The 26,334-nt window shown below is 45.4% G+C and overlaps 1 protein-coding gene across 1 annotated transcript; it reads right to left on the minus strand.

The window, feature by feature from the left end:
* ZNF180 (zinc finger protein 180) lies at window positions 1-26,334 on the minus strand. Its single transcript, XM_066373701.1, has 5 exons — window positions 25,985-26,334; window positions 23,209-23,296; window positions 10,112-10,186; window positions 3,954-4,077; window positions 1-2,510 (listed from the first exon to the last, which is right to left on the minus strand). The coding sequence occupies exons 2-5, from the start codon at window positions 23,257-23,259 to the stop codon at window positions 760-762; spliced, it is 2,001 nt and encodes a 666-aa protein (XP_066229798.1). The 5' UTR covers window positions 23,260-23,296; window positions 25,985-26,334; the 3' UTR covers window positions 1-759.

Below are 26,334 nucleotides of genomic sequence, written 5' to 3' on the forward strand. Positions count from 1 at the left end.
TATTGATGTCACTCCATTAAAATAAAAATTTATTTATAAACAAACAAACAAAAAAACAGTATACATAAAAAAAAGACCAGTCATAAATCTATAAATCAAATAGATACCCATAGAAGCCCTTTTAATTCCACTCTATACACAAATTTCTTATCACAATAGTTCTAGGAAATCATGTTTTATATATACTCTGTCTGGCTTTTTTCATTTTTTGTATAACAGCCATTTTCCTATTTTTTACAAAATCTTCATGTTAAAGAAAGTGCTGTATGAGAGAGAATATAAGGTAGTGGGGAAATCATGTTGTAAGATAAGACAGTGAAATACTTTTCCCAGCCTCATTTCTAGTAACTATAGCAATTTTCCAGTCTTCTCAACACCACCACCAGTTAGCATCCTCATTTATTCTTTACTGGAATAGAGGTCTGCCTCACCAGCAGTCCCTCCACAGCAGTGTCCATTTAATGGTAATTCCGAGTGCTTTCTCCAAGGAAAAGTGCCAATATTTATTAATTTTGTTTGGAATGCATCATAAAGACAAAGTTTGATTTTGCATATGGAATTACTAAGTAAAATATGTGATCCATAGACCCCCTTTCCCTTCTTCAGAACAAATTTCCAGATACATAATAACAGAGGGCTAACTCAAGCTTTTCCACATAAATTGTTTTTTTACTAGTTCTTTCCGATACATGTGCTCCTTTAGAAAAGAGGGATAGAGGGAAGAAGGAAGGGAGGGTGGGAGGGAGGAATATATTCTGGCTAAGAAAATTCCACACTACATTCATAGGGTTTCTCTTCAGTATGAGTTGCCTGATGCCTAATAAGTTTAGAGCTATTAATGAACGCTTTCCCACATTGATTACATGTAAAGGGTTTCTCTCCAGTATGTGTTCTTTGATGTACAATAAGTCGAGCACTCAAGCTGAATGTTTTCCCACATTGATTACATTCATAGGGTTTCTCTCCAGTATGAGTTCTCTGATGTTGAGTAAGACATGAACTCTGCCTGAAGGACTTCCCACACTGATTGCACTCATAGGGCTTTTCTCCAGTATGAGTTCTCTGATGTACAACAAGAACATAACTCTGGCTGAAGGATTTCCCACATTGATTACATTCATAGGGTTTTTCTCCCGTGTGAGTCCTCTGATGCATAACAAGGTGAGAACTGCGGTTGAAAGATTTTCCACACTCATTGCATTCATAGGGTTTCTCTCCAGTATGAGTTCTCTGATGTGCAACAAGCTGAGAGCTCCAGCTGAATGATTTCCCACACTGATTACATTCAAAGGGTTTTTCTCCAGTGTGAGTTCTCTGATGGGCAACAAGTTTATAACTCTGACTAAAGGACTTTCCACACTGATTGCACTCATAGGGTTTTTCTCCAGTATGAATTCTTTGATGTGCAATAAGTTTATAGCTCTGGATAAATGATTTCCCACATTGATTACATTCATAGGGCTTCTCTCCGGTATGAGTTCTTTGATGTGCAATAAGCTTGTAGCTCTGCCTGAATGACTTTCCACATTGATTGCATTCATAAGGCTTCTCTCCAGTATGAGTTCTCTGATGCACAACAAGGACATAGCTCTGGCTAAAGGATTTCCCACACTGATTACATCTATACGGTTTCTCTCCAGTATGAGTTCTCTGATGAGAAACGAGGTGAGAGCTCCGGCTGAAGGATTTCCCACATTCGTTACATTCATAAGGTTTCTCCCCTGTGTGAGTTCTCTGATGTGCAACAAGATGAGAGCTCCAGCTGAAGGATTTCCCACATTGGTTACATTCAAAGGGTTTCTCCTCAGAATGATTTCTCATATTTGGGGCAAGGGAAGAATTCTCAGAGCTTTTACTACATTTATACTGACTTTCTTCAGCAGAAATTATCTGTTGTTCATTATGGGATATGCTATGGTTCAAAACTTGCCCACATTCCTTAGAATCAAAGGACTTTCCTTTTGCATGCTTTTTCTCATGGGTGTTTAGGGGTGTACTATGGCTAAACAATTGAATATTATTGCTAAATCTGTAGGATTTATCTTCTGTTTGAGTTCTTGTAAACTGAATAAGGTGAATGCACTGGGATTTTTTCCCACATTCATTATTTTCGCATAGTTTCTCATTATCATTAATCATCTGATGACTGTTCACAACAGAAGGATGTAATTTTTTAACATGTGAGGCAGGTTTATGAAAATGGTCTTTTATGGGTATCACCTGGGATGAAAGAAGTCTGGAATTCAGACCATTCTTCTCAAGTTCATCACTTTTGCAGACTCTCTCCTGAGTAACAGCATTCTTGTGAGTGAATGCCACTTTCTTCAAAAGTCTTTCCTGTTTTTCCTGTTGCTTCTCCAACTGGTCCTTACAAATCCAAACTTCTTCACATGAAGATAACCAAGAATCATCTCTTGTCAACTTTTCTAACTTCACTCCATAGGATGGTTCATAATCAAAAATTCTCTGCTTTGATGTTGATTCTCTTTTTCCAAGTGCAGTTGCCGAGTCTGGAAGAAAGCAAAATAAAATATCCTAGCTAAATAATGTTAGTGCTGGAATAGTGGAATAAAGCTGACAAGGATGCAGAATACATGTGGGCTTGCTTTCAGGTATTATAACCAGAATTGAAAAACAAAAGGGTGGGATGAAGCAGTAAGCAGAAAACTACCAGAGTCCAATAGTATAAATGGCATTCAAAAGGAATAATTTTTTTTAAGGTGAGAGGAGAGGAGATAGTGAAGCAGACTCCACATAAGCCCCAACTAGATCCATCTGGCAACCCTATCTTAGGCCAATGCTCGAGTACAAAGCTATTTTTAGCACCTGAGGCTGATGCATTCCAGTGGAGCCATCCTCAGTGCCCAGGGCCACAGTCGAGCCAATCAAGCCACTGGCTGTGAGAGGGGAAGAGGAAGGGAAGGGGGAGTGGGAGGGGGGAGAAGCAGATGGTCGCTTCTCCTGTGTGTCCATCAAACCCAGAATGTACATAGGGAGGGCTGATGCTCTAGCCACTGAGCTACTGGCCAGGGCCTCAAATGGAACAATTTAATCTTAGTTTTACGAAATATATAAGACTATAGATACCAAATCTAAATCTTCATATTCCAAAATAAAAATCATCTATACCAACAAAAAGAATCTCAAAACAATTCTGCAATTCTTTGCAAAGTAATAAAGGGTCCTCTTTAGTGCTAAACACATGTCCACTGAAATAGAAATTAGTGCCTACACTTCTAGGCATTTCTGAAAGCATGAAACTTGCTAGCATGGCCTATGTCAGTAAGACACAAACAAACTACAATTGTGAACAGGAAAAAAAATGGGGACACTGTTATCCCAGAGTTCCCTAAATGCCTCAGGGGCTAATATGGCACCATGGATTCCTGTGATTCTGAGTGAGAGTGGAGCTTAGCTCACAAGCAGAAGCCTGGGAGCCCAAGTCAAGCATTAGAATGCCTAAAAAAGAGGATGTGTACAGTTCACTAGGAGGTGGGATATGGGAGAAAAATGTAGCATGCTCATGACTGAAATGGGGAATTTTCAGTCAAACCTGCTATACCTATAATGACTCCTATGTTTCTGTTTCTCACCAGGATATGTGTGTCAGAAAATGGTTTTTATACTCATCCCCTTGCTCCAACTAGGAAATTGTGTCTGGTTTGAAAAACTGGTAGGACACCGGGTGTCTGGGTGGAGACAAAAGGAAATTATTGCAGATTTTGGTCCAGTCTTTGGCTTCTGGGAACCATAAAGGTTAAACAAGTGAAACCCAAGAAGCTATACCTTGTCTACCCTACAAATTAAAATTAAATCTTCACTGGGGAATAAAAAGCACAAACAAAATCTCTGTGTGGTCAAAGTCAATCTTACCCCTGAACTCTGTAACTCTTAAGCAATGGAAACAAGAAATATTTAACATACAGACTTCATTCAAGTGACTGTATCCTTACCCCAAGAGACCAAGTCCCTGCGGTTCTCTGGGATCACATCTCTGTCCCTGGTCCTCTGAGCAGGGTTCAAAATGCCATCTTCCTGAGTGAAGTCCACAGTCACAATTTTGAAGGCCACTCCTTCCTAAAACAGGACACACATTCCTGTTCAGCTGGGCATCATTTCCTTCTAATATTCATAGAGGAAGAAAAGTTTGCCAGATAGAAGAAAGGAAACTTGATGGCCTGGAAGGTGCCATGAGATCGTGTTCAAAGGGTTCTGTACATGTGTCTATTAGATGAGCGCCTCTGGGTTTTGGATGCTGGATCTGTTTTTACAACTCCAAACAGGAACACCAGATAAGAACTCATATAAATTTTCTCTCTTGATCACCTGGAAGAAAATGCTGACTCTGATTTTTGCACTGGTATATAGAATTACCTACAAATTCCCAAGAAATTAACAATACTTTTTCTAGCAAAGGCCAAAGAGGAAATCGTTTAGGCTTTGCAAACTCTAGTCTGTCACACTCAGGGCTGCTGCTGTAGCAAGACTGCAGCCACAGAAAACAGATAGACACATGGGTGTGGCTTTATTACAATACAATTTTATTTACAAAAACAGGTGATTGGCCCTCAGGCTCTACTCTGATGCCTGAAACAGAAAAGGCAATGTGGGCCCTGACGGAACAGAGGGTGAGGGCACCAGGTCTAGAAGATAAGAGACTTGGGTTTTCTCACCTATGAACAGTGTATGTCTGAATTTAAAAAAAAAAAATCAAATCTGACAATCTGTGTTTTAATGGTGAGTTTATTCTATTTCTATTTATTAGGCTTAATCATACCCAACTCATAGGGTTGTTGAGTCAATTAACTGTGATGTTATATATAAAGCCATTAGCAGAGTTTACTGAACAAAATATAAAGGCTGGCAATGATTATCATGTCTGAAAACCCTGAGAAATTAAGTGATAGCCAAGGTAACCTTTACCCTGAACCGTTAGTCTTCAGATGACAGTCCTATTTTGTCTGCACTCGGAGCTGCACCTGCCTTTGGATGTTCAGTCATTGCTGCCACATAAAAGGGACTGCCTCCGCTCAGAAGGAAAGGACCTATTTCCAAAACGACTGGGCAGGAATTCTGATCCAAAAAAAAAGTGCAGAGGGTGATCTGCCCTTACCCAAAGGCAGCAAAAACCAGGGAAATAGAATGCCACTTGCCACTAAAGGCTTTTTAAACAGACCAGATGTTATTAAGCTATAATTCACATATAGGACATGGGGTCCTGAATCCCATGAGACCCCATGCCAAATGCTGCTGCGCTGGATTTTTCTAAGCTGGGGACATAAATCTCACTAAAATCTCAAAGGTTTTCACAATTAACCCAAAATGGGATTGAGAAATGTCATCTGTAAACTGTGACCTCTGTTGAATATGGCTCTATCTATAGTACTGTTTTCCACCCTCTAATCCTTGCTTCCTTTTAATAAATACAAGGATGGGCAAAAGTAGGTTTACAGTTGTTTGTATGGAAAAAACATGCAAGTTATGATTTTTTGGCCACCCCGTGCTCCTCTTTGCTATTTAATGCAGGCACCTTTAATATCAAGCTTGTTCCAATAGCAAATAAATAATTCTACCCTAAACACCTCCCACTCTACCACAGCTATGTGGTCTCAACAAAAGTTCCACACTTTCTTACCATTGCATACTGGTCACCTCTGTCACTAGGCTACAGTGCATGAAGGCAGAGACAGGTATTTAGTTTGCAACTGTAACTCCAGCGCTTAGCACAGTGTTGGTGTATAGTAAATACTAAACACATATTTGGTAAGTTATGTCAATACATGAATCAATAGAATTAATAAACTTTGTAACATACCAAAATTATCCTGGTCCAAATTCTGATTTAGGTCTTCCCTCCCCTGATCTCACAGGACCTATCACATACCCATCTGAATAAAAGTCCTTCAACATGTGGCTACTGGCTGTTCTGAACATCTATCCTCACTTATCTGATTCTTCTTCTCACCTGGCTCTAACTCCCTCCTCCTCCAGTTTCTTCAACCGTGTCCTCAGGAACACGTTTTCTATAATGATGAAATCCTACAGCTCCAACAGCTTCACCAAATATTCCCTCTACATCCCTGTGTTAATGGAAACCTACCCTTTCCCCCCGTCTCTGTGGGCTCCTTCCTCCACAGTCCTCATAGGCTTAGGGGGGTCATGCTCTCCCATATCAAGGTCTCAGGAGTGTGGGAAGGTGTCTTCCTGGTTACACTGAAACCCTTATTATTTACCTCACTTCTTAGAGCTCTTGATCACCACCACCCTCATCACCTGAAGACTTACAATACCTAGGATTCATCTCCCATTTCAGGAACTTGACTTGCTTCACCTTCTATTATCTAGCAGCGATTTTCAACCTTTTTCATCTTATGGCACACATAAACTAATTACTAAATTCTGCAGCAAAAGGATATATTATTGCCAAACTGACTAAAAAAATTGGTATAATTTTGATTGATTTACAAAAAAACATATAATAGTAATTACCTCCTCTTTTTGCTCCAAAGTAACTTTTTTTTTTTAGGTGAAAGGAGGGGAGACAGTGAGGCAGACTCCCACTTGCACCAGGATCCACCTGGCAACGCACCTGGAGCCAATGCTCAAGTACCAAGCTATTTTCAGTACCTGGTGACATGCTCCAACAGAGCTATCCTCAGCGCCTGGGGCCATGCTCAAACCAATCCAGCCACTGGCTGCAGGAGCGGAAGAAGGACAGAGGGAGAGAGGAAAAGGAGAGAAGCAGATGGTTGCTTTTCCCGTGTGCCCTGACTGGGAATTGAACCTGGGGCATCCATATGCTGGGCTGAGGCCTTATTCACTGAGCCACCGGCCAGGGACTCCAAAGTGACCTTTTTAAAAAATCAGGTGCCTATACTTGCATATAAGGATTTCTAATACCAAGAATTAACCAACAAACACAACCTTATTATGCATTGTGATCAATAAGATGTAACTATTATATGACTTACATATTAATAGTTCAAGACAGAGCATTCATACTGGATGGCTATTGTTGTGTTGGCTGTTATCATTTTTTTATTTGACAATCTAAGGAAAAAAGAGGTCAGTGCCCCTGACTAACTAGGCAGATATTGCATGTTTTAAAATTTCTTGTGGCACAGCAGTTGAAAATCACCATCTTTGGCATCTACTTGTAGAGTTCTCTGATAATACTATAAAAATAACTAACTTTAATTAACACTTTCTGTGTGGTGACAGGCAGTGTGCTATCCATGCCACAGATGATCATTCGTTTAATTCTCACAAGGTCCCTGTGAGAAAATTTTATCAGCAGCACCATTTTTCAGATGAAGAACTAGAGAAATTAACTCATATGCCTAAGGTTGGTAGCTGGGATCCAAGCTCAGGGTTGCTTAACATGAGAGGCTGTGTTCTTAAGTCATCAATTCATATGGCTAACCAAACTCCCAGATCCTAGAATTGCACCTTAGCACCCCACTCTTACGGCGAGACCCCAGACTTAGCATAAAGTACTCCACTTCTCACACCACACACACAGAACAGCCTACTCTTTGATTACACCAGATGTTTTTTTATTACAGTATCATTTTTTTAAATTTTATTTTCAATTACAGTTTACATTCAGTATTATTTTGTGTTAGTTTCAGGTGTACAGCATAGTGGTTATACAATCATATACTTCACAATGTGCTCTCTTGATATTTCTAGTACCCAGCTAGCACTAGAAATACAAAGTTGTTACAATATTATTGACAGCCCTGGCCAGTTGGCTCAGTGGTAGAGCGTCAGCCTGGTGTGTGGATGTCCCAGGTTCAATTCCCAATCAGGGCACACAGGAGAAGCACCCATTTGCTTCTCCACCCCACCCCCTTGCTTCTCTCTCTCTGTTCCCCTCCTGCAGCCATGGCTCGATTGGAGCGAGTTGGCCCTGGACACTGAGGATGGTTCCATGGCCTCTGCCTCAGGTACTAAGAAGAGTTTGGTTGCTGAGCAACAGAGCAATACCCCAGATGGGTAGAGCATTGCCCCCTAGTGGGCTTGCTGGGTGGATCCCAGTCAGGGCACATGCAGGAGTCTGTCTCTGCATCCTCTCCTGTCACTGAATTAAAAAATAAAACAAACCAATAATAACAACAAAACAATATTATTGACTACATTCCCTATGCTGTACTTTATATCCCCTGACTGTTTTGTAAACTACTAATCGGTACTTCTAAATCCCTTCACCCTTTTCACCCACTCCCACCACCCCCTACCCCTCAGCAGACTTCTCTACTTTACTTGCTCAGTTACTCCCTTTATGTTTCTCATCCTTGGAAGGTCTGGGGTCATTACTAAAATGTCTACTGTTACTATCAGTTTGTATTCTTTTCCTTTCCAGTTAGTGTCCTTGCTGGGGACCGCAAGCTGATAGGGTCCTTGTGGTTTAGATTTCAGGGGGACAGAGGAGTGGGGCACTGGCAGTGAGCTGACAGACTGCCCAACCCCCCACCTCACTTGCTTGGTTAAGTTACTAAAGGCTAAGTTTTCCCCCACACCTCCATGTTAGCTGTGGTGCTGGACTGTTTCTACTGGTCCTATCCCCATGTCTCTCAGAGACTGGAGGCAGTTTTCTTTTTATCCTTTGTTTTGTGAAGTTAAGATGTTATGTATGGTGGGGGTTTTCTGCACTTGGTAAAATTCTTGGGTTGCCTTAGAAATATGAATTTGTTTTAAAGATTCTCTTTGATTTGCTAATGACTTTATTCTGCCCTATAAATAAAGCAGGTATGGGGGTAGAGACGCTTTTTGCAAGCTATCTTTTGCACTGCAAAGAGACCTCCCGATTCCATCCTATTTCTCTTTAAGTTTCTTTTCTTCATTCCATGCTGTTCCCACTCAGGAGCTGGAATTACTAGCCGCTCTGGTCCACGGCAGTGTCCTCTTTATCTTTCCCATCTTATTGAATAATTACTCAGTTTAGAGTCTGTGGATCATTCATTTTAATCCTATTAAATATATTCAAAAATTCTCTTTCAGATATTACCTTGACAGGACTTCCATTGAACGCCCATGGCTACAAGAACTAAACAAACCTAAATTTCAATCTACGGTCTAGGGAATGTAGGTTACAAAATGCTTCTTCTTGCGGGGGACCCACAAAGGCAACTGGGTAGAGTGTTATCAACGAATGGTCACTACCTTAGAATGATCCTTTCAGAGCCTCCTGCAGTCCTGCTATGCCTCCTGGAGCAGCTTATTCTCCCATAAGCCAAAATGCCTTATTTATTTCCTTAATTAAGTGAGAGGTGGGGAGGCAGAGAGTTAGACTCCCACATACACCCTGACCTGGATGCAGCTGGGGCAAACCCCCTACTGGGTGGTGCTCTGCCAATCTGGGACCACTGCTCCATTGCTCAGCAACCAAGCTATTTTAGCACCTGAGGCAAGGCCATAGAGCCATATTCAGCGCCCAGGGCCAACTTGCTCAAACCATTCAAGCTATGGCTGCTGAAGGAGAAAAGAGTGAGAGAGAAGAGGGGATGGGGTGGAGAAGCAGATGGTCACTTCTCCTGTGTGCCCTGACTGGGAATCAAATCCAGGACTTCCACATGTAGGCCGACTCTCTACCACTGAGCCAACCGGCCAGGGCCCAAAATGCCTATTTTAAGGCTTCTCCACACTTGTCAGAGAGGAGAAAGGAGATAAAACTATCGAGCAGAGTCACTGACTAGTGCCAGGGGAATGAATTTAGCACATATATGAGTAACCTGGCTCTACAGAGGAAGGACTCATAGGACAGATGAGGTTGTGCGAGTCGTGTGAAAGCCTGGGTCTGTCTCTGTGAAGCCAGTGGAGGTATCTGTTGGACATTAACTTTCTTTTTCTCTACTAAGTCCTTCCTGCAACCACTTAGTCAAATCTTTTCTATCATTTAAGAAGAAAAAAAAGCCCTTCAACCTCAAATTTCCTGACAGCCATCACTCTCTTCAATCTTCACATGATCACCAAATTTCTGTAAAAGTTTCCCACTCTTCTCTCCATTCCTATTGCTTTCTACTCACTCCCCAATTCATTTCAATCTGGCTTCTGCCACCAACCAGCCCCCCACATTTCTCAATGTAAAGCAGCGATGTGTCCAACTCACCTGTGATGGGACGGCCAGTGAGCCAGCATCTTCTCTCTTGACCTTGAAGATGCTCTCTTGAGGAAGGAGAGAGTCCTAACAGGGGAAAACAGATGAGAGAAAGGAAAATAAAGGGTCCTAAGTCACAGCTCAAAACTCATTGTGAATAGACTAGGATTTGACATACCACCTGTTCTAATGCATCCCACCAACCAAACTTCTGCTCCCTCCCACTGGTAAGCTCAAGTGAGCCATGTGGAGGGGACATCTGGAGGGGCACTGGGACATCAGACATGGCATGAGGTCTCTGTGGATCTTCCAGGCTAGCCCAGCTACCAACTGAAGGGAGCTGAGTGAATGACCCCAGACACCTGTAGATGAGAACTGTCCCGCTGATCCCTGCCTGAATTCCTGGATCTCAGAATGGTAAGCAAAGAGGACAGAATAAAGCATGACTAAAGGATGATCAATGAAAAAAATCAATAAATCAACTTCATAAAAACATTTGGCAAAAAGCACCACCAATAAAAATCTACTCAAGACTTCTTCCAAATCAGTAAAACAAAGGCAGCCTCGACAGAAACATGGACAAAGGAAAATGCAATGCAGTTCAACTACAAAGAAATAAAATGGCCAGTGAATATACAAAAAGATACTTGCCTCTTTAAATCAGATAAAACTATCTCTATATCCTAGAGACTGTAAATTCACACTGGTACCTCCATTCAATTCAGCACATTTTAATAGTGCTAGCCTTCCTCTTTGCCATATCTGTACCTTCCTTCTCCACCTCCCATTATCTGCTTTGTTTACTGATTTGCTCAATGCCCCTGTACTTAATCAAAATCCCAACCTGTGGAGTGTTTCTTCTGCCTGATGCTAACAACTCCTCTGTCGTGACCCACTGGTCAAGAGCTTCACAAACTCTTAGAGAAAGTTTAAACTGATACAACCTTTCTGGATTGGCAAGATATTTTTTAAATAACAAATAATTTAAGACTTACAAGAAGTTGCAAAAATAGAACCAAGAATTTCCGTGTATCCTTCACCCAGCTTCCCCTGACGCTAGTATCTGACACAACCACAGTACACTGTCAAAAGCAGGAAACTGATAGTGGTACAATATTTTTAACTCAGGATAGACTTTTTTCAGATTTTGTCAGTTTTTTGTTTCTTTTTTTTGTGACAGAGACAGAGAGTCAGAGAGAGGGACAGATAGGGACAGACAGACAGGAAGGGAAAGAGATGAGAAGCATCAATTCTTCATTGTGACACCTTAGTTGTTCATTGATTACTTTCTCATATGTGCCTTGACGCGGGTGGGGGTGGGGCTACAACAGAACAAGTGACCCCTTGCTCCAGCCAGTGACCTTGGGCTTTAAGGCAGTGACCTTTGGACTCAAGCTAGCAACCATGGGGTCATGTCTATGACCCTACGCTCAAGCCAGCAACTCTGAGCTCAAGCTGGTGAGCCTGCACTCAAGCCAGATGAGCCTGTGCTCAAGTCAGTGACCTCAGGGTTTCGAACCTGGGTCCTCCGCATCCCAGTCTGACACTCTAGCCACTGCACCACCACCTGGTCAGGCTAGATTTTGTCAGTTTTTGTAGACACTTTTTGCTTTTATTCTTGTCTTTTTAATAAAATATTTTTATTATTTATTTTTAGAGAAAATTTTTATTTATGAGTTTATTTGAGGCAAACTGACAACAGTTACCAAGAAATAAGATTTTAAATGCTTCCTTTTTAATGAAAATATTTTTGGCCCTGGCCAGTTAGCTCAGTCTGTTAAGAGTGTCGTCCTAAAACAATACGGTTGTTGGTTCAATCCCCAGTCAGGGCACACATGGTAAACAACCAATAAATGCACTAGTGGAACAACAAAGGAATGTTTCTCTTCTCCCGCCCCCACTCTGTCTTGGTTTCTCAAAAAAAAAAAAAAAAAATCAATCAATCAGGCCCTGGCCAGTTTGCTCAGGGGGCAGAGTGTTGGCCTGGCATATGGATATCCTGGATTTGAAGTCAGGAAGGACAGTCTCCAAAGCACTAAAAGCAGTTATCTTGGAAGGGGCAGAATTGAGGAGCAGGTTCACTGTCTATATTTTAATGCTATACCAATTTTTTAAAATTAATTTTAATGGGGTGACACTGATAAATCAGGGTACATATATTCAGAGAAAACATCTCTAGATTATTTTGACATTTGATTATGCTGCATTCCCATCACTCAAAGTTCGATTGTCTTCTGTCACCTTCTAACTGGTTTTCTTTGTGCCCCTCCTCTCCCCCACCTCCACACTCTTGTCCATGTCTCTGAGTCTCATTTATATGTCCCACCTATGTATGGAATCATATAGTTCTTAAGTTTTTTCTAATTTACTTATTTTGCATTGTAAAATGTTATCAAGGTCCATCCATGTTGTTGTAAATGATCTGATGTCATCATATCTTATGGCTGAGTAGTATTCCATAGTATATATGTACCAAAGCTTTTTAATGCACTTTTCCACTGACGGACACTTGGGCTGTTTCTAGATCTTCGCTATTGTAAACAATGCTGCCATAAACATGAGGGTGCATTTCTTCTTTTGAAACAGTGCTATGGTGCTCTTGGGGTATATTCCTAAAAGTGGGATAGCTAGGTCAAAAGGCAGTTCGATTTTTAATTTTCTTTTTCTTTTTCTTTTTTTTTTGTATTTTTCCGAAGCCAGAAATGGGGAGGCAGTCAGACAGACTCCCGCATGCGCCTGACCGGGATCCACCCGGCACGCCCACCAGGGGGCGATGCTCTGCCCATGCGAGGCGTCGCTCTGTTGCGACCAGAGCCACTCTAGCGCCTGAGGCAGAAGCCATAGAGCCAACCTCAGCGCCCGGGCAAACTTTGCTCCAATGGAGCCCCGGCTGCGGGAGGGGAAGAGAGAGACAGAGAGGAAGGAGAGGAGGAGGGGTGGAGAAGCAAATGGGCGCTTCTCCTATGTGCCCTGGCCGGGAATTGAACCCGGGTCCCCTGCACGCCAGGCCGACGCTCTACCGCTGAGCCAACTGGCCAGGGCCCACTTAGTATTTCTTGCAGCCTTAGTTTGGTTGTAATGAATTCCTTGGGTTTTTTTTTTTTGTCTGGAAAGCTTTTTATTTCTTCTTCAATTTTACACGATAGCTTTGCTGGATAAAGTAGTCTTGGTTGTAGGTTCTTGTTCTGCATTACTTTGAATATTTCTTGCCATTTCCTCCTGGCCTCAAGTGTTTCTGTTGAGAAGTCGGAAGTCATCCTTATGGGGGCTCCTTTGTAGGTGATAGCCTTTTTTTTCTCTAGTAGCTTTTAATATTTTCTCTTTATCACTTAGCTTTGGTATTTTAATTATGATGTGTCTTGGTGTAGATTTCTTTGTGTTTCTCTTTAATGGAGTTCTCTGTGCTTCTTGAACCTGTGAGACGTTTTCCAGCCTTAATTTAGGGAATTTTTCAGCTATGATACGTTTGAACAAAGTCTCTATTCCTTGTTCTTTCTCTTCCTCAGGAACCCCTATGATGCTGATGTTATTTCTCTTCATGTTGTCACAGAACTCTCTTAAGAGTTTCCTCAGACTTTTTGGTATTTTTTCTTTTTTCTGCTCTGCTTCATGCTTTTATTTATCTTGTCCTCTAACTCGCTGTTTCGATTCTCAGCTTCATCCATCCTGCTTTTATTTCCTTCCATTGTGTTCTTCATTTCTGATATTGTATTTGTCATTTCTGACTGATTCTTTTTTATTATTCCAATGTCCTTTTTTATATTTGCTATCTCTTTACTTAGGTGTTCGTAATGACCATCTATTGTTGTTCTAAGATCTTTGAGCATCCTGCCTGGCCAGGTGGTGGCGCAGTGGATAGATCGTCGGACTGGGATGTGGAAGACCCACGTTCAAGACCCTGAGGTCATCAGCTTGAGCACGGGCTCATCTGGTTTGAGCAAAAGCTCACCAGCTTGGACCCAAGGTCGCTGGCTCGAGCAAGGGGTTACTCAGTCTGCTGAAGGTCCGTGGTCAAGGCACATATGAGAAAGTAATCAATGAACAACTAAGGTGTCACAATGAAAAAATCCTGATGATTGATGTTTCTCATCTCTCTCCGTTCCTGTCTGTCCCTGTTTATCCCTCTCTCTGACTCTCAGTCTCTGTAAAAAAAAAAATAAATCTTCGAGCATCCTAACAATCGTTATTTTAAACTCTGCACCTGTTAATTTGGTTATATCTGACTCTTTCAGGTCCTTTTCTGGGGATTTCTCTTGATTTATTTGTGTTGCATTTCTCTGCCTTCTCATTTTATCTGTGTAAAAAAGGTTTTGGCCACTGGAGTCCACTGGGTGTGGCCTCTGTGTTCCCTAGGTGTGGTCTGTCTGCAGGCCCGCCATCCTCTCTGCTTTTGCTGCCTAAGGCGGTCAGGTATGGGCGTTGCCGGTGCCAGCCCACTGGGGCTGTTGCTGTGGTTTCTGCCTCTCCTTCACAGGAGTGGCTATGATTATATGCTCGGGTGTACAAGCCTCAGTGGCCTCGGCCTTCACCCACCCCTGTGGGTGGGGTTATGCTCGGCCCTGAGGGCAGGGGTGAGCACCTTTGCTTAGCTGTGGGTCTCCGCTTGATTCTGGGCTTTTGCCCCACCCCTGCAGGAGGAGCCTTGGCTCCACGGGCCAGGTGGGGCTGTGTGCCCACGGTCAGTCCCAGGACTCTGCCTGTTATGGGCTTTTGCTCCACCCCCGCCAGAGGAGCCGGCTCCCCTGTCAGCCACAAGGCTCAGTTCCACAGGCAGGGCAAGGCTGTGCTCCTGCGCTCTTGCTCAAGGGCAGGTATCTACCCCTTCTGGGGCTCTTGCCCTTCCCCCACAGGCTGGACTGCAGGCGGCCTGCAGCTGGGCTTGATCACTTTCGCACGTCCCCTCCTCCCCAGCTGAACAAGACTGAGCTCACACTTGGGCCTCAGTGGTGGCCAGCTGGCTTCCGCCCTTGCTGACACAACCGTGCTTCTGCATCCCGCCGCCACCCGCCCTGGGCGAGCCCTCAGCCGTGTAGGTGGGGGTGCTGAAGTTCAGACCCTAAGACTCACTACTGTAGTCCCGAAAGCTCCCTCCTTCTAAGCGACTCTGCTCTAAGTACCGCGAGAGAGCTTGTTTGGCTGGTGTCCTGCTTCCCTTTGCTGGTATTCCTGTTTCCAGGGGAAATACTCACTTTAGATTGGGGAGTGACTCATCCCAGGGGTTAGGATGACTGTCTCTCAAAGTGTTTCTCCTTGTGCCTCCTAGATTGCACTCTCTTCCTGCTACTCCAGTCCTCTCCTCTCTCCCCATTCCCCTGGAGCCCCGGGTGAGTGGTTGTGAGAGAGGTTTTCTGCGCAGTCACTTTAAGAAGAATCCTGGGTCTGAGAAATCAGTCTCTTTCTCACAAACAGTATCCTGACTTGTTTCCAACTAAATATTGTCCATACGCCTCTTCTAGGCTCTGGGGCTGCAGGCTGGGGCTTTGTTCCTGGGGCTCAGGACACTCCCCTCTCTGCTAAACTCACTTCCCACCACGTGAGTCTCTCCCAGCTGCCGTTCGCTCTGGGGAGCTGGGCAGCCCTCTCTGTGTTTCCGTTTTTCCAACCAGTCTCAGTGTGGCTTCTTCAGTGTTCCTTGGTTGAAGAGTCCTCTTAGTTTAGTCCAAAGTTGGTTTTTCCAGATGATGGTTCTTAAAATTAGGTTGTTATCCACTTTGGTTCTGGGAGGTGGAAGTTGGTACGTCCGCCTACTCCATCCCCTTCTTGTCTCTCCCGCTGTTAGTTTTTAAAAGCTGGGGAGTCACTTATTTGTCAGGTGCGGTGTTAGGCGCATGCACACGTGGCTCCATCATTCATCTTCGCTGCGTCTTGGAAGGAAGTCCTCTCTTGGCTTCACAGGTGAAGAATTGAGGCTTGCAGATGTGACTTGCCCAAGGTTGCATAGCCGGTCAGTGGTGGTGCTGAGACTTGGAAACCAGACTTATTCACCTCTGTTCCCCATCTCCTTCCTTCTCCCTGCACAAACTCTGCACAAACTGGCTTCTCACTGAGCACTCCACCATCTTGGCTACTTCTCCTGGTCTCCTCCACGTGGCTTCTCTCTGCTCTCTTTTTCTGCTCTGTCCTCTATTGCTAATCTCAGGAACCGAGCGCTGTACCATTTTTTAAAAATAATTCTTATTTTCCTTAATTCATCAGAAACCAGCAAAAATGCATTTTTCTTGAGAAATCACTTTAAAACAAGATAATTCCTGTGTGTGTGTGTGCGTGCACATTTCTTATAAATATAGATGGATAGGCAAAAGTAGGTTTACAATTGTAACACAAATATGTAACATGATAATAAAGAATACTGTGCTGTGTACTCAAAATTGTAAACCTACTTTTGCCCACCCTTGTATTTACATTTCTTATACTGTATTTATATTTCATATATACATATATTTTGGTCATTCAGCTAACCAAAATACATGTCTCAGACATATCTTGTCCTCATCCAGTTCCTGGCTCACAGGTCCTTAGAATCTCCTCTCTTGATAAGTTAATGAGGTGACTTTGGGACCCCACCCAAGAGTGGGGGTTGGTTGCTCACAGGAGCCAACAATATTTTTAGAGAACTTTCGTCCCACACCAATTTCCGGGGAGAGGGGAAGGGCTTGCAGCTGCATCAGTCATGACTGTGTAATGAAGCCTCCATAAAAACCCACAAGAGTGCTCCCCAGCCCCTTTCCTTGGCCAGCGTCCACACTGGGGAACGAGCATGCTTTCACCTGGCTGCACGCCTGCTTTCCTCAGGACCTGGTCCCCTGTACCTCTTCATCTGGGTGCTGACTCATATCCTTTAATATCCCTTGTAATAAACTGGTAATCTAGTCAGTAAATGAGTTTTCCTGATTTCTGTGAGCTGCTCTAACAAATTAAACCCAAGGGGGGGCCAGGGGAAACTGCTTTGTAGCCAGTCGGTCAGAAAAGCACAGATAACAACGGGGGCTTGCAGCTGGTATATGAAGTAGTGGGTGGTCTTGTGGGATGGAGGCAGGACAGTAAGAAGCAAGTGGAACTGGGAAACTGAGACATGATAATTAAATAAGGCCATACAATCTGACCAATTTACAGGCAGCTAGTGGATCTCAAGACCTTATCTGCTCTAACCAAGGGCACCTGAGAGGTTTACACCTCTTCTCTCTGTCCAAGGAGACAGAGGACAGAGACCCCGTTAATGCCTTCCCGTGCCAGCCAAGCCCGGGGGATGAAGTCAGGGGAACAAATAACAAAAACCAAAGCAGAGCCAGATAGACCAAGATAAAAGTAAAGCAGTGAAGCTGGCCAGGGAATAATTCCAAACTCCCCTACATGCTCATTTCGATGCACCAGCATGTTAAAAATACACCTGGAAAGCAGATGAATATTCTGCTGAAACCCTCCCTAAGATTCTTGCCCTCAGAAGAGAGAGAAAAACCCTCAAGAAAAAGGATGCCAGTGCAGGGCCCACCCATGCCTTTCTGCCCTCTCAGGTGAGCATCTCCTAAACTCTAAGGGCCCCATCAAACTTGCAACCAGGGAGCACCATGGCTTCTCTGGGTTTAAGTCAGTAATGACACACAGTAGGCACTTCACAAACGTGTGTTGACAGTAAAACGACCACTGAGTAAAGGAACCTGGACTGTACTACACATCTGTCCCCGTGGTTTCCAAAGTCACCAAATCATTGCCGAGCACAAGTCGCTCTCTGGCTAGAAGAAACCTCTTTGGGAGCCCTTTCTTCTCAGAAAATTCAAGGCATCATTCTCCAGAACCTACTCCCAACTTCCTCACACTAAAGACTCAAAAACCATCTTGTCACAAGTGTGTGAACACACACATATCTACACTCTTTCTGGCCACTTAGGACTACTATTTTCGGACTGTCTCCTGTATTCATCTTATTTATAGCTTAACTCTCACAAGCTATCATTTGCCTACTACGTTTGACAGTATACACAGAGTACTTCCACACAGAATATCTCACACAACTACCTAATTTTTTTTAAAGGGCTGATGTATATTTCATGAACACAGAAATTAATGGTAATAAAGTTTATTAAACTCATTTGAGTCCCTGGAGTCCACCAGGGATGGCCCACACAATTGCCTGATCTAACTCCTCCCCTTTCCACTGCTCCTCAGCTCAGAGTCTGATCATTCAAGCCTAAGACCAAAGGCCACCTCTTCCCAGCTAGAATCTTGTTTCTTCTTTCCTTAAGATTTCTTAGCTGTTTTTATTGGACCCTTACTAATCCATTAAAATCATTCTCATATTACTTCCATCTCTGTATACCGCTTCCCTGGGCCATGAAATCCGTACCGTAAAGAACTGTATATTTTCCAACTTTGTATTCTCCTAGTATTGAGTTATCCAAATTTGACAGGACTAGAGGTATGTGCAGGGTTGAGATACATGAATAGAATCAAAAGCCTTTGCTCCCACTTCTCAGTGCTCTGGGCCACTTGCTTTTCACTATTTTATTTCACAACTTTGGAGGTACACTTGACAAATAAAAACTGTATACATTTAAGGTGTACAACATGATGTTTTGAATACAGATACACGTTGTAGAATGAGTACCACACCAAGCTATCCATCTTCTCACACTTATGATTACTTTGTATGGTGAGAACACTTAAGTATAGTTAGGTTTAGCCATCATGTTGTACACTTGGCCTCAGGGCTTCCTCATCCCACATCCTGTGACCAACGTTTCCCTGCATCCCGCACCTTCCAGCCCTGGTGGCTACCACTCTACCCTCTGTTTCCAAAGTTTGAGTGTTTTAGATTCCACATATCAGAAAGACCACGCAGTATCTTCTTTCTGAGTCTGGCTTATTTTTACTTAGCAGCTGTTCTTCTGGAACATTTTTAAATGATCCCTTTTGCCCAACAGTCACCCCTCTACGCAATGAAGGAATAGTCTCCTTCTTCCTTTGCACTCTATAGAAGGGAAACAGGAATCAGACTCTTCACTTCCACACAGAGAGGAGGTACAGGCAAAAGGTAACTGCGCTCTCTGTGTCTCACTGGTTTTCACACTCACCATCATCTCTCCTGTCCCCCACCACTGTCATGAATAATTCTCACTTAACTCACATATACAGAACAAACCCTCCACCATGGAGTCACTAAGTCACCAAGGACCTACCCCTCGCTGAATGTCTCAGCCACTGAAGGCGGGCAGGGCCCCGTCGCCTCAGGGCCTTCCCCAGACCAGCTACTTCCTGGTGTGTGAATCACTGAAATCTCTCAGGCAACATCCCAACACGGTTTCTTCCTGGGCCAGCTGACTGGACTCTCACGTCCCTCATTCAAAGCCAAGACTTGGGCTCCCTTGGTCTCTCTCCCTGCCGGGGCTCTAACATCTGTCAGGTCCAAACAAAGTACCCGTGCATCTTCTATGACGAATAAAATTAACTAGAGGACAGTCAGATTTGAAAAGTATGGTAGCCAGCTTCCAAGATGGCCCCCAATGATCCCCTCTCCTGGCTGTGTCACATCCTTATGTAGTCCTTGCCCACATGGTACCAGAGTGGGTCTGTGTGACCAACAGAGTGCAGAGGAAGTGGTGGTGTGTCACTTCCAAGATCAGACAATAAGAGACTCCGGAGCTCCATCTTGGCTAGGTACATTTAATCAATCTCTCTCCCCGCCATCAACACTGTACCTTCACTGGAGACCGTGAGCACCAGAAACACCCAGAGAAGCTGCTCTCAGAGTCTTGACCAGCAAAAAATGTGAGATAACAACTGTTTTAAGCTGCTAAGTTCAGGGTATGCAACCATAGGTAACCAACACAAGAGAAAAGATATTTTTGCTTTTCCTATGCAACCTTGGAATATATAAGAAGCACCATTCTGTCCATGAGAACTAAGTCATCTTTCTCCCCAGTGCCTCATGTAGGGCCTAATACTGGTTAGACAATGAAGGGGCGATGCTGGACATGGTCCTTCACCCTCACAGTTCCTGGCGCTATGCTCATGGATCTTGGCTGCGAGCTATGGAAGAGAGAATAATAAAACTGCAGCAGAGATTTTACTACGGACAAAGGAACGGAGTCACCAGATATTATCAAGGAGAAACAGCACAGAACAGCACGCATGCCACCCTCCTACACCCTGCTGGCCTGCTCATATGCTCGCTTGCTTGTAGACAGAGTTTCACTTAAGCAATTGCCCAGGGCTTATCTATAAAAACCGCAGCTCCCCTAAGTGGGATGCAGAACTTTCACCGACCTGCTGCCTTGGGTGCTGCCCTTGTATGTAAGTAATAAAGGCTATGTCTGATCCATCTGTTTTTCTGTGTGGTTTCTTTAGGATCCCACAACACCAGATCAATTTTCTGGGTCTGGACCTCCTACATTACAGCAATCAATGAATATGTAGAAAAATAAAAAATTATAACGACCAGATTGCTAATTCAGTTGTATGATGTAGAATGGCCATTAAGATTCCCACAAAACACTTTAAGTCACTAGCTGATAGGAGAATGCCAATGGTCACATCAAAATGTGTATTACGTGTAGTTTAGATAAAGATCTAAATGTAAATTTATATTTCCATAACTTCCTTGAAATCTCTTGTGCATGTGTACAAGAAGCATATACAAAAACATTTACAGTAGTGCTATTCACAATTGCAAAAAAATTGAACACTAAATGCTCATTAACAGTAAACCCATAACCCATGGTACACATTTAGAAGTTGGAAATCTGGGCACCTAGAGTACACACACAGAGCACACACCTCTTCTCCTTTCTTCCCCCCACCCTTTTTTAGATAGAATAGGATAGATGGACAGACACAGACAGATAGGAAGGGAAAAAAATGAGAAGCATCAACTCATAGTCATAAGACTTTAGTTGTTCATTGATTGCATCTCATACGTGCCTTGATCGGGAGGCTCCAGCTGAGCCAGTGGCACCTTGCTCGAGCCAGCGACCATGGGGTCATGTCTATGATCCTACGCTCAAGCTGGTGACCCCCCCACTCAAGCTGGTGAGCCTATGCTCAAGTCAGATGAGTCCATATTCAAGCTGGTGACCTTGGGGTTTCGAATCTGGGACTTCAGCGTCCCAGGATGATGCTCTGTCCACTGGGCTACCAGCCAGACCACCTCTACATGTTTCTACACTGACATACTGAAAGCAGTGAGCCACATCAATACCTCCAATGCCCACTAAACACCACAGTCCATTCCAGTGTTCTCTCTTTTCATATCTGATGGTCAGAGCCTTGGCTAGATGCTCCTTGGCCCACCGGGGCTCTGAAGCCCTACAGGAAGCCACTCTCTGCCAAGGGGCCCTCCATGAGGGCTCTGACTCTGCAGGCGAGTGGTCTCTTCTCATGGACTCACTCTCGTGCCCCATGGACTCGGATTCTGTGCGGATGCTTTTGACATTGAGCTTAGGCTCTGATATCCCACGCTCGGCTACCCTCATGCACAGATGCCCTCAACCTGCTCCAGCTCCGATTCCCCACGCTGGACACCCTCACTGCAAATGGGGTCCCACAAGAAGGCATCCCCTCTGTGCAAGCCCTTCTCACCTGCTTTGACCCCGTCACCCCAAATCAGATCCCCTCTCCCTTATAGACACTGACCTCACCCCACTTGGGCTCTGCCTCCCAATGCCACCTTCCTCATCCCACTTGGGTCACTGCTGCCCCCTTGCTCTGAACAGGGTGTGACACCCACACTGGCGCCCTCCCTGCACTGCAGACTCCTGCCTAGCTCCGCCTGCCTGGCGGCTGCAGAACTGCCATATTCAGGATGGCAAAGCCGAAATCCTAATTTAACTTTTGTTTTAAATTTTTTATTTATTTACTTTTGGAGAAAGAGGGGTGAGAGTGAGAGAGAGAGAGAGAGAGAGAGAGAGAAAGAGGAGGGAGAAACAGTTGCTTCCTGTATGTGCCTTGATCGAGCAAGCTCAGGGATTTGAACCAGCAACCTCAGTGTTCCACATCAACACTTTAACCACTGCACCACCACAGGTCAGGCCTAATTTAACATTTTTAAGTAATTAAACATTTTCAAAGAATATTTGCTATATAAAAATATGTTAAATTGTTAATTCTTAACCTTAAAATGCAATGTACAGAAGTATAAACATGTAGATAAATAAATGAAAAGATAGTCACCTGGATGTAACATACAGGTAATCTTTGTTAACTGATATTATTTAGTCGTTTAAGATATTTCTTTCTTTCTTTTTTTTTTTAATTTTTCTTGAGTGAGAAGCCAGGAGGAGAGAGACAGACTTCCACATGCGCCCAATCAGGATCCACCTGGCAAGCCCACTAGGGGGTGATGCTCTGCCCATCTAGGGCATTGCTCCATTGCTTGGCAATTGAACTGTTTTAGTGCCTGAGACAAGGCCATGGAGCCATCCTTAGTGCCCAAGCCAACATGCTTCAACAGAGCCATGGCTGTGGGAGGGGAAGAGAGTGATAGAGAGAAGGGAGAGGGTGAAGGATGGAGAAGCAGACGGTCAATTCTCCTGTGTGCCCTGACTGGGAATTGAACGGGGGACATCCACACACCAGGCCAATGCTCTACCACTGAACCAACTGGTCAGGGCCTAACATATTTCTTATTCACACAAACTATATCCCTTTTTTAAAAGGTGATAATTTCAAAATGTTATTGACAAAATATAAACTATTAATACCTTTTTGTACTGGTAAATAGACGGTATCATATCAGTAACTACAGCGTATTCCATTTCATGGTCTTACCATAACTCATTGAACTCTCATCTTACAGTGCATATTCTCAAACATTCTTTCTGAGTGCTCATTCACCAGCAAAGCTGTGAGCTGCTGGCCGAAGGCCAAGCCACATTCTAAGGGCTTTTGATACAGGATGCCAAATTCCTCCCAGAAAGATTTATCTGGGTTAAAAGCGTGAAGAAATTCAAGAAGCCTCATTAAATACAGTGTGCAAGTATTAGAGCCTACAGGCCAGTAGGGACCAAAAACCCCCCAAACATTGTAGAGAGCAGGACAGGCCAAACCCAAAGGGTCGGGCTGTGGGGTCTGTGTGGGAGCAAGCTCTGGGACCCCTGGGGGAAGGGTTGCTCACTCACCTGCACATAGGCCTTGAGGGGCGCTGGGGGCTTCTCATCCTGATTCTCCATGCTATCCTCCCTGCGGGCAAGGGCTTGAGGTCCTGAGCTGCAAGAGAAGCCCTAAGTAAAGCACCCTCCCACACCCTCCTGCAGATCCACGTTGGCACCCCCCTCCCTGGATTAGTCTCTGCTTCCAGGATGCATTCCCCATGGGAAGCATGCTCTAAGGTCTCTCCTCTATCGCAGGCCTCTGGACCACATACCAGTAGGCCTACCCATGCCCAAACGCAGCCTTCACCCACCACCACCTGCAGCACAAATCAGTCTCTCCCTACACCCTGGGCCCTGGGATTCCCACAAACACCTAGCACTATGAGGACTCCCTAGTGTGCACCCCTTCCTTCCCAACATGAAACCTGCAGCCCCAGACCCGCAGCTCTTCCTAGGGCAAGCAGCAGGGCTCTGGGATCAATGGCTCTGAACCACACTCATGAACTAAATGCAGGAAGCTTGTGACAAGGGTCCAACCCTCCCATTAACAAGGGACCTGTCACCTCCAGCAACCCGACTGCTTCCCAGCTCAAACAGCCAAGCACATGCACAGAGCTCCACTGCACCCCAGACCTGGTCCCTCCACCATCCTGGGGTCGGCCAGCCCCTACCAGAACAGCACTAGTCCAGATTCCCACCCCAAAACCTTCCTGGGCCCTGAATCTGCAGCTCTGACCTAGTCCTTCCACCAACCTGGATAAGCTCAGGCCTGAACTGGCAACGGAGCCAGCATGGCTCTGGTAGCCTCCTGACAGACCCCACACATGCCGCCCCTCCCTGGCCCAGAATGTATACTTCAGTTGTCTTTGTACCAAATAGATGTTTCTGGCTGGCAAATCCCACCCTATGTATCTCACCCCCGCACCCCCACTGGATTCTCACGCACAGTATAGTGGAGGTCACCGTGCAGCCGTACCCTAAACCTGCACTCAGTTTCCTCCACCGGCCCCTACTTGAGCCGCACCTGCCTAGATTCCTGCCTAAACATATTCCTAGGCACCTTCAGCTCAGAAAGATCCTGTCTTTTTACCAACCTGGGCCTCTTCAGGCTGTGATTTTAGGTGCCATCTGCTCAAAGATCCCAGCACCTGTATCTAATGCCCATCTCCAGCTTCTTGTTTCTCATCCAAACAGCTGTGCACTTGCAGAGACCTGATCCAGCCCAACCCCTCTCCAGCCCAGAATCTGCAGCAGTTCCCTCTACCCACATGAGCATCCTCAGGCAGTACCTGGGCTCTAGGACTGCCCATGCTTCCCCATTCCGCCCAAACGTCTGCGCACGTGCAGAGTGAGCTAGAGCAGCCCCAAGACCAGAACCTGCAGCTCCAGACTCGGGCCCCAGGGCTCTACTCCCAGGGGCCTATCCTGGCTCTCTTTGCAGGGACCACTGCACAGAGGCCACTCCCCAGGTGGCATACACAAAGCAGGTTCATGCCCAGAACCTGCATCCAGGACCTATGCCCTCTATCAGCCTACAGGTCTTGTGCAGTCCCTATTCTTCAGGTGAGAACCTGGAGTTCCCATTCTGTGCCTCAACCTACCCGAGACACAAAAGGCACGTACAGGTCTCCGTGAGGGTCCTGGGGTCACCTGTGTACACTGTCTGCTTGCCGCCAAACCATCAGAACAGCCAAACAGCTGTTTACACACAGGGATCCAGAAGCAACCCAAGGACACCTGGAGTTGCCTGGAGGTTGCCAAGCCCATGACAGACCAGCTCCCATGGGAAGTGGGATCTTCCAGTTCCTCTCAATTAAATGTGAACACCTAAATGCCATGCTGAATACAACCTCTTCCAGGTCCAAATCTGCAACACAGCCCCTGTTCTTCTACCATCCTGGGCTTCCTCATGCCTGCAAGCAAACTAGCCCCTGAGCAGAGTTTCTGGGAACACCTACTTCATAATCATGCTGACAGCGTCTTGCTTCCTCCCCAGACAGCTGACCATCTGATGGCAGCTGAAGCAGCTCTGTCCTTCCAGGGCTCTGATTCTGTACCTCCAACCCAGCATCTCCATCAAACCTAAACGCCCTGGGGCCCTGCACGATCCTACACTGCCCCTAATGTTACTAGCCCAAATTCCTGTTTCCCGTTCAGACCCCCACCTCCAGCATGTGCAGGGGGCGCTCTGCCTAGAACCTGCCTCTAGGCCGCTGCCCCTCCTGCGACCTGAGGTCCATCAGCCATTACCGCTGAGGGTTCACTGAAGCAACACTGCCTCTCCAGGGGCAAGAATCTGCAACTCCCACCTGGTCTCTCCACCACCCAGGGTGCCCCCGGCCTGCGAGAAGAGCAGTGTCTGTTCCAGGGCCCCAGAACCGACTGCCCAGAATCTCACCTCCCACCCTTCTACTCAAACACCTGCTCAAGGGTATAAAGACAATGACACAGCTCTTCTCCAGGAACCAGAATCTGCAAATAAGTACTTCAGCAACGTACTGCTCCTCAGGTCCGCCATTAAACAGGCTCAACCTTAGATGAAGGGAGGAGGGGTTCTCCGTGCTCACGGCTCGTCTTCTCTCAGAATCTAGGCAAGAGCAGCCCCTGACCCAGCACCCGCTCAAGCGCGCAGAGCACGTCCCAGAATCTGCAGCTGCACCTGTCCCTCTAACTTCCGTGACCTGAAGCTGAAACGGCTCCGCGCAGGTCCCACATCGCCCACCCACACCCCCATCCCAGCTTCCTGCTTGGACCCTGCGCGAGCTCGGCGGGGACACCCAGCGCTGCCCCGCCCCTCACCAACCTGGGCGTCTGCGGGCGCGCCGCCCAGGCCCGGCCTGCCCCAGCCTCAGTGCCCGGACGAGCTCGGGGGAGCAACCCCAGCCCAGGTTCTGCACACGACAGACTCGGGTTACTCTAGTTCGATCCCCTCCCCCACTCGGCATTCGCAAGGCCGTTCGGGTTAACCTCCGAAATGCCGAAGTGCACGGGGATTCGAAGCGTTCGAACCGGGGACAATGGCTGCGCTTCTGGCCAAACCCGGAAGTGCATTTGTCGGTGACGCTGAACTACAATTCCCAGAAGCCTCGGCGCCGCAAAGCGGCATTTGGGCGGAGTTTTAGCACTTGACTGGGGTTGGGCGCGGGCTCCCGC

This window comes from Saccopteryx leptura, chromosome 3 (genome assembly GCF_036850995.1).
Source record: "Saccopteryx leptura isolate mSacLep1 chromosome 3, mSacLep1_pri_phased_curated, whole genome shotgun sequence".
NCBI classification, from domain to species: domain Eukaryota; kingdom Metazoa; phylum Chordata; class Mammalia; order Chiroptera; family Emballonuridae; genus Saccopteryx; species Saccopteryx leptura.